Genomic DNA, 9,431 nt, shown 5'->3' with positions numbered 1-9,431 from the left:
TAGAAATTATAACTATCATGTAGGCCTAATATTAAAGAAAAGGTTCATAAAAACTAGAATTATGAAAATGTTCTTTTTCCCAGTGTACAATAATAAATGGGTTTTTAATGTTATTTGTAGAAGGGAACTAGATCAATGGTTATATGTATTAAAGAGAATTATAACTAAATGTAAAGAAGCTTGTTTATGGCTTGTAGAATATTTTGCCAGTAAAGAAGGCTCAGAATTTATCAAGTGAGTAACCTGTTTCTTATACAGGATTTAAGATTGTTGCTTCATAGTTTTTATTCTCCAAAGCATAATTTTGCAGTTATTTAAAGCAGTAATGGACCAATCATCACAGTTAGTGCCTAAATTCAGCAATTTATTGGGGTTGAGGGTATAATGACCTTTATATATTGCCTTCACTCAGTGTTCTTGGAATAGGAACTTTGTTACCTTGAAATACTTAAATGAATCTTGTAATTTATATTTTTTTAGGCCATTTTTGTTAGAGTGTCCTAATAAGGATATTAGAGTGATGTTTTCTGAATTGTTAGAAAATCTAATGTCTGCTTTCTTTCTCCATGGTGGGGTGGCTGTAAGTACAAAGTTTGTCTTTTCTAAAATAACTTAATCCTATTTCTATTTATATTCTGTTGAAAACTGATGTCTGCTTGCATTATGTTGCGTCTTGATGTTCAAGAATCTGGAATAATTTTGACGTCCAGTCCTTGAGTCTGTGGACTGATATTCTAATCACTAAATGGTTGAAAAAATTTTTCAGCTTCAAAAACTTGGACTTTGTTATCTTTGAAAGCTCTCCCGCAAAAACTCATTTCATTTTATTTCCAATATGAAATGAATATTTTTATTAAATGTTCCATCTTACTGTTTCAGACTCATAAAAGTTTTGACCCTATATTAGAACAGTTATTACATATGTTAAATAAAGACGTGGTAGATAATGTAAAGAATGCTGTACAGTATTTTAATCTTATATTAGCTTATATACAAATGGTACGTATAAGTTTACTTGCTTAACCAGTCTGATTAAATTGTTATTGAGAGTTTGTTTTCTGTTTTTCTGTGGGTATATACTCTTAAAGATATCATATTAGGGATTTATTCAACCAATTCATATCTCAATTCAATAAAAGTTTTATGTGTCTATTTTTTTTTTCAGGGTACCAAAGCCTGTGCACATATGTTTGGTCGTCAAGGCTTTCAACGTCTGGTCACATTTTTACTTGGTCATCCAGATACCTTTGTAAATGGAAAAGAAAAGGTAACAGATAATTTTTCTTTTAGAAGTGTGTTGTTTTGACTGTGCAATCTTCAGACAGCTGGAAAATAATTGAGTATTTTTCAAGCTAGTTTTTCCTCCTGTCAGTGATGGAGATTGAGGGCCTGACAACGAAAAAGCTTCTAGTTGTTTTCATAGGACAATAAACTGAGATGTTAAAGGTCCCTGAACAGTTGGAAATTGTAAAAGAGTAGGCTGATGTTGCTGTCATTACATTTCCCTCATGACACACTGCATGGCGTTACTTGTCTTCAATCAGGTACAGAAAAATATTCATTTGTGGCTTTTTCTCCCTCAAATGAAATGGGTGGAGTATTATTTTAATACTTCATTAACATTATCAATGAAAACCTATTTATTTTATTCTAGGATTCCACAAGTCGAAGATGGATCTCTATTCAAGCGAGAGAGTTTGGTTTCTTACATTCTTCTATAGCTTCTTTAATATTAAACTGTGATCTAGCACCTTATAGAACTGAATGTAAGTACAGGCTTTTTACTTTATATATATATGTATACAAGACAATTAACACAAACGTCCTGAACCTTCCATGCATTCCTATTATCTGCATAGATATATGTAGTATACAATAATTAAATATATTAACTGTTAAAATAGTGCTATATACATCAATTGTAGGGCGATATAGAAACTTTTCTAGATATGTGTAGTATATATATCATCATATTAACGTTTTATCCTATAAAATAGAAGCCTGAGCAAGTCAAGAATAACATCAAAATGGACTTGTTGTACCAAAGCTAAGCTCCACCTACTTTCCTCTAAGAATGTTAAATTATCCATGAATGGTACAATAACAAATTGCTGATAATAGACATTGGTTTTCCACAAACACACATTTTAAGCAAATTATGTCTAAAAAAACACCAGATGAAAAAATGCAATTTATGTTACAAGTGTAATCATCTTCCATAAAAGAGTTTACTCATTATTTTAAACTTATATAATTTTTATTTTCTTCAGCTGTAGGAGATTATCCAGTTCGACAACCACAAACAGTTCAACCGAAAATATTTCTACGAATGTCTTCAGATATGGAGAAATATGTTTATGGTGTTGATAGTGATAGATATTTAAAAGAGGTAGGTGCTTTTTAAATTTGTTATATTGTGATATATTGAAAAAATTAGCAAGTGTTATAAGTTCAAGTTGATTTAAACTCCTTAGCAATAATTTCTGTTGTTTGAGGTTGAGCATAATTTAGATCACCTAAGGCCATACAAAATAAAAAGTCTGTTTAACAGGCCTTTTTATTCAAAAATCGGGGCAATAGGGCCAATTTATTATACAAAATGAAGTCTATTTGAGCTCTTTAATTGAAGGACAAAGGAGAAAACTGACAAACCTAATAATAACGGTAAGTCAAAAGTTGACAAGACAACAAATCAATTGTAAAGACATCAAATGAATCTAATAGCATTTCTGAATAATCATGCATAATGAAATAATTGCTCTGGAAATAATGCTTCAAATTTATTTTATTTACAGGTTATTCAAGCTGTGAAAGAATTACCATCAGTTAATCTTCAGCCTATATTTGATATGTTATTATATTGTGCGTTTTGTAATTCTAAATTTAGTTTATTGGTTATTAAACATCTAGCTGTAAGTAGACCTTTATTTTATCATGATATTTTAAATCTGAACTTTATCTTTATAAGTACGATACAGAGTCAACTAAAATACAAGGATAAATCAAGTGCTAAACAATATCTTACATGTATGTTATATAGAGTCATATATTACCATTAGAGCCGAATTTTCTTGTTGAAGTACTAATAAAAATCTGTTGATCAAAATTTCATCTAAATCATGGTAAAATCAACAGTAAAAGTTGCATAGTGAAAACATAAACAGCAAGCATGGTCTCCTTCATGTGACGCCAGCCATTACTACAGAACAAGACTATTCTTTGAATTTTTAAAGCAAATATATTAGTTGAAAATATTCAGGTTTTGAAGATGTATTATATTCAATTTTCAGCTTCATTATATGAATTCACCATCCAATGAATTAAAACCAATATTTGCTCTGCTGAATGAACTGTTGGTAAGCTATTTATTATTGTTCTGTGCAATAAATTATCTCCCAAATGTTTTTTATGGAAATTTTATGGGTTTTTTTTACGGGTAAAATGATCTCATGAGAGAAACTATCATCCAGCCCCTTACACCATCATCCAGCCCCTTACACATCATCCAGTCCCTTACACTCACATCCAGCCCCTTAACCAACAGCAAGCCCTTATACTGAAAGCATGCCCTTAAACTGACATCTAATGGCTTTAACTGACATCCAGCCCCTTACATTGATATCCAGTACTTTACATTAATATCCAGCCCCTTCCACTGACATCCAGCCCCTTCCACTGACATCCAGCCCCTTCCATCCAGCCCCTTCCACTGACATCCAGCCCCTTTCACCACTTAGATCATAAAATTTATTTTGAAAATGATAAAATAATATTGTTTTATAGAGCATGGAAGATCCTCTCCAACTCTCAAGATTAAAATGGGTGATAGATGGTTGTGTAGATGATAGAGAAATCAAATATGAAGGCTTGATATGTAAGTGTATTTTTGTATTGCTACCAAATGCATGTATTGTTTATTTAATCTTGTATCATATAATACTCAGCCCTATAGATGTATTGTTTATTTTATCATGTATCATATAGTACTCAGTCCTATAGATGTATTGTTTATTTTATCATGTATCATATAGTACTCAGCCCTATAGATGTATTGTTTATTTTACAGCTGTTATAAGATTAAATCATGTATCTGATAGTATTTGCTCCTATGGATGTATTGTTTACTTTACAGCTGTTATAAGATTAAATCATGTATCTAATAGTATTTGCTCCTATGGATGTATTGTTTATTTTACAGCTGTTATAAGATTAAATCATGTATCGGATAGTATTCGCTCCTATGGATGTATTGTTTATTTTACAGCTGTTATAAGATTAAATCATGTATGGGATAGTATTCGCTCCTATGGATGTATTGTTTATTTTACAGCTCTTATAAGATTAAATCATGTATCAGATAGTATTCGCTCCTATAGATGTATTGTTTAGTTTACAGCTGTTATAAGATTAAATCACGTATCTGATAGTATTCGCTCCTATGGATGTATTGTTTATTTTACAGCTGTTATAAGATTAAATCATGTATCAGATAGTATTTGCTCCTATAGATGTATTGTTTATTTTACAGCTGTTATAAGATTAAATCATGTATCGGATAGTATTCGCTCCTATAGATGTATTGTTTATTTTACAGCTGTTATAAGATTAAATCATGTATCAGATAGTATTCGCTCCTATAGATGTATAAAGTTTTTAGTCAGCTTTACAACAGAATGTACAGTAGCTAAAGATTATTTATTACAAACACCAAGTAAATGGCAGTGGGCTGTTAACTGGCTAAAGAAAAAGGTATAGTAAATTTTTTTTTTATAACAGCCGTTTTTTTTTTTGTATATCTTCAGATAAAGATATAAATTATGTAATAGAACTTAGTTGTTGACTCTGTTTCATCTGAATATATTTCAGTGTATCTTGTTATATGTGCATCCACCTTTTTCTCAGCCTCTGGTTCACATGAAATTCTGTCTGGTATTAAGATTCTTATCTGAATATTACTGATAATACATTTAGGTAGAATATTTGTAACTGTGTTGATTGTATTTCAATGTGATATATCTCCATTGTTTTAATCTATTGCCTTTTTAACCATTTCAATAAATGATATATGTTTATATAGATGAGTGAACACTATTGGAGTAGCACTACCTCAGCTAATATGTCTAATGAAGATACCAATAGAAAATCATTTCAACGTACCAAAAGTGCTCAGGTAATTATACTAGTAATATTTCATATTTACAATGTACTCTTTTAAAACTGTGTCAAATTTCCCTCAATCTAGGTAATTGAAATGCAGTTAAGAAAGACTTTTTAAAGAAACACAATTTTCAAGCTAAACAATTTTGGGTTTGACCAGGTGTTTGTTTTGAAAAATGTCCTACCAATCAAGCCCCTGGGTTCTGTTTTTCTTACAATACAATGAGGATAATGCAAAAATAACCTTCTATTTTTTAGTACACTCTTCAAGAAGCTACTGCTTTATTAACAGAAATGGAAGCTCATGAGTTGAATACCAGTGATATCAATATGCAAACCACAGTTGATGATATCGATGCTGCTTCTACTAGCAAGGTAGAATCAGATGAAATTTCCATATCAGAAGAGTCCAAACCCAAATCTTAAAGTGTGGTCTTGAAATTTTGTATTGCTCCTGTTTGTGAATGCTGCTGAATTTTTGAATACAGTAAAGAATATTTCAGTAGTGTTTAGGGTAATATTATCTGTCATCAGTAGAAAAGCATGTAAAATACTGAAAGGTGTATATTGAGTTTGACACATTTAACTTCCTGAAAACATTATCACATTTTTTGGTATTCAAAAATTTGTTGTAATCCGTCAAATGTGATTAAGATTTTTAAAAAACTAATGAAAAGAAATTAAATTGTAAAAGTGTAATACACTGCCAAATTGTATAATGTGCCTAAAACATCTGATATTTTTTTTTTAACTGGAATATGAATCAATTTTTTGGTCCAATTTTGACTATCTGCATTTTTTCTCAAACAAATTTCCTCATATACATGCACACCAGGAGGAAAGGCATATTTCAATAACTGTACATAAGTGTTGTCATTCAATTTCATTTGTACATTTTTTCATTGTGCACAAAAGAAGTATTATGCAAAATGCCTCAGGACTTTTTCAACATGTCCATAATATGATTGTGTACAGTTTTTGTACTGAAATAGAAATATGGAATACATTGGAAAAAATAAAAGTTCATTTGACAGACAAAATATAAACTTTTTTAATTTCTTGTATCTGAATATACTGCAACTACATTTAAACTGAATTAAAGTAAATTAAAAGGGATATTTAAGGGCACATAAATATGAAAGTGTCCCACATTTGTGCCTCACAGAACATAAAATGATGCTGAACACCTCACATAACTCAAGTCTCACATAATTACATTTAGTTTAACATAATTAAGATGAGTCTCACATAAAGTGAGTCTCAAATCACTTCTTTTAGTCTCGCAAAACTTTTCAAATTACTTTTTTGAGACTCACATAATCGAGTTAAGTCTCACATAATTTATTTGAGTCTCAGATAATGAGTCTGTTGAGAGTTTGACATAAGTTGAGCATCCTATTTAACTTTTGATCATTATTATTTACTTGAGTTTTTATGTGCCAAAATATGAAATTTGTCAGACACCCTACTAAATTCTCAAAAGAATAAATTTACTCTGAGCTAGTTGTTATATTGAGCGTGAAAATTTTATTGACTTTGTCCTAAATTAGTTACTGTATACTGATAATAGCAACTCAAATATTATTGTAAATTATGTATAAATGTATTTAAACATCACATAGGCGGTAATTCAAAAACACATAGAGTACTATTTTGTATATATAAACTTGTATCTTTTGTATATTTTGAGTTTATTTTTTATCAATTTTTCTAAAACTTAGATGTTGTGTTTCAAGTAAGGTTTTGTTATATTTCATAATTCAAATTTCGGGGCCTTGGATGTAAATCTCTTTATTTTAAAGCACAGTATATGGTCACATTCACATTAGACGGATATTTTTATTTTTAATTTTACTATGCCTGTTAACCTGTAACTTTGGGACTTTGTCCATATTCAACATTTCACTCTAGTTATGGGTCAATTTATTAAAATATGCTATATGTAAAACTCTCTCATTAGGAACATATATTTACTTTTATGTATAGGCAAGGCAGTGGGTGATTCACCAGCTATATTTTTAGTTATAAACACCATAATCGGAAAGAAGTTTCTACAAAGAAATTGATTTAGAAAGTTATACAATGGATGTTATAGAATTGTTATGAAACAATTAAAATACTTCTATTTATAGTAAATAAAAGAATGCAATTAGCTATGTTTTTTTAAACCTGTATATTTGTGTTTAATGGGAAAAAATTTGTCAAAGAGAAATCTACATTATAATTCTGATATTGAAGTTCTTGTGATTCAAAAGTAGAAATAGAATTCTATATTGTATTAGATTCCAAACTTGTATAGGCTATTTGTATTTTGAGTTTGATTTAAAGAGGCAGTATGCTAAATTTCATTATTAAAAACGAAGTAAATATATATACCTGAAAGATCTCTAAAATATTCTATTTACATTTTTTTTTTTTTTTTAAAAAAAGGGTTAATTAAATATTGAGCATACTTATTGTTAATTAAACAGTTTGACCTAGTTTTGGTGTTTTTCAAACTATGAAAAAACAGAATCCCCTTTTTAAGAAATTGTAAATTCAAAAAGTGTTTTGTATAGGTTAGTTTTATATGTGTAGATTAATATAAAAGCTCTATTTAGTTAATGTACAGTACAGAATAGTAGAGATAAAAGTGCAAGTGTCTTCAAAAAACTATCACATGACATTGATTCATCCATTCTTTTTATTTATTTAAAAGATTGTTGAATACAATGAACTCAAGGTTGTACATGAAAGGGGTTTTCTGAAAAAATGTATGTGTATCAGGGACACTGATAGCATCATTCCAATTTCAATCATTGGTTCCTGCAATTCCACAAGAAAAGGGTTTGATGAGGATACTAATCGCACAATATGCTTTATCACATAAGGCCCTTCGCGTCTTCAAATACTTAGTTTAGTCAAATTGCAGGAACTACCAACATCTGATTGAAAATTGGAATGGTGTAAATTGATGGTATCAGCGTCCCTGATACACATAAAAATGCTAGAAAACTAACAATGCCTTTTAAAAGTGCACAGAGAGTAAATGTATGTAATTTTTTTAAACTGAGCTCCTCTTGTGTTGGTTGATGCATGCTCTCTCTTCTAAACCAAGGGATGCTTCTCTATCACTGGGTTTGTATAACTACTATTTGTCAATTCTATACAACCTATTGAACCAAATCAACTTAGACTTAGGAATTTGCACTTTATATTATCTCTGCTTTAAGTGTAAATACTTACATTCAAACCGATAGAGTTCAATTTCAGCTATCTGTATTACTTTTAAAATTTAAAATTGGACATCCCATTCTCTTGTTATTCATCAAAAAGTTACTGGTTCAGAGTCTGAAGTTAAGACAGAAGCCTTGACTCTCTAGCAAATCCCAAGGGATACAATCATATGCATATAGCTGAAACTGAACTCTTATCAGGTTGAATGATAAATAATGTATTTACACGAATGTATCCCTTTATTATATATATATTTTGTTTTTATAATGTATTGTTATTGCTCTCTGTTTATTCTGTATGATATTTTTGTTGATTTTTGTTATTATTCTATATGCAAAGCAGTTTATATTATTTTCATCCAATGACAAAATGTGTAGACTATCATAATGAATTGACACGTATATTACCAGTCTTCTCTTTAGGCCATTGCTTCTATTTATTTTTAAAAATACATTAATTGCATCTTAATTGTGGTTAAGTTGTGAGGACAAGTCTTCTATTATGAATATAAATTTATTTGAAATCAAATGGGGAAAATAAAATTGATGGTGATTTATTTAAGTAATATCTATTAGATTTGTTTGTAGAATATTTGTTTATGTGGAAGTTTTAAAATAGAATGTGTTGATAGAAATATAGTTATTATATAACTGTATGATGGTATATGCAAAACATAAAATTTGTCACAATTTGCAATTATTGTACATTAGAAATTATACACAATGTAATTAATTCAGGTTCATCAAATACTTTCTTGAAAATCTATTTGTACTCTAAAATTGTTTTAAATTTTCTCGAATTCTTGTTAATAAAACTGCTATTGCTATATATGTGTTATTGTCTTTTATATTTAAAGGTGTGATTAAGCAGCTGATAAAGCTAAATTTTAACCATTCATATCACATTTAAGTCTAGCATCTGGTTCTAGTACAATTGAATACATATACCATGGAAGTATAGACTATTTGTGATATCAATTCCAATTGATGGAGGGTATCCACCACGATAGTGAAATATGTTAATTAAAATCAAAATACATTAAGTTTCTCACTTTTTAT

General features: G+C 29.4%; 1 protein-coding gene across 1 annotated transcript in view; it reads left to right on the top strand.

Annotated features, from left to right (window-relative positions):
* The window catches only part of LOTGIDRAFT_120659 (hypothetical protein), a gene marked incomplete at both ends in the record, with an annotated part of 27,967 nt that extends 22,384 nt beyond the window's left edge, over window positions 1-5,583 (top strand). Inside the window, 12 exons of the mRNA XM_009058443.1 lie at window positions 24-234; window positions 481-574; window positions 880-999; window positions 1,166-1,249; window positions 1,655-1,766; window positions 2,271-2,389; window positions 2,796-2,912; window positions 3,291-3,356; window positions 3,784-3,835; window positions 4,595-4,749; window positions 5,078-5,170; window positions 5,416-5,583. Of these exons, the coding sequence (XP_009056691.1) occupies window positions 24-234; window positions 481-574; window positions 880-999; window positions 1,166-1,249; window positions 1,655-1,766; window positions 2,271-2,389; window positions 2,796-2,912; window positions 3,291-3,356; window positions 3,784-3,835; window positions 4,595-4,749; window positions 5,078-5,170; window positions 5,416-5,583 (1,391 nt within the window). The remainder of the gene's footprint in view (window positions 1-23; window positions 235-480; window positions 575-879; window positions 1,000-1,165; window positions 1,250-1,654; window positions 1,767-2,270; window positions 2,390-2,795; window positions 2,913-3,290; window positions 3,357-3,783; window positions 3,836-4,594; window positions 4,750-5,077; window positions 5,171-5,415) is intronic.
* Window positions 5,584-9,431: the final 3,848 nt, after the last annotated feature.

The sequence above is a fragment of the Lottia gigantea genome (genome assembly GCF_000327385.1).
Source record: "Lottia gigantea unplaced genomic scaffold LOTGIsca_34, whole genome shotgun sequence".
Classification (NCBI taxonomy): domain Eukaryota; kingdom Metazoa; phylum Mollusca; class Gastropoda; family Lottiidae; genus Lottia; species Lottia gigantea.
This window is presented reverse-complemented; position numbering and strand designations above follow the sequence as displayed.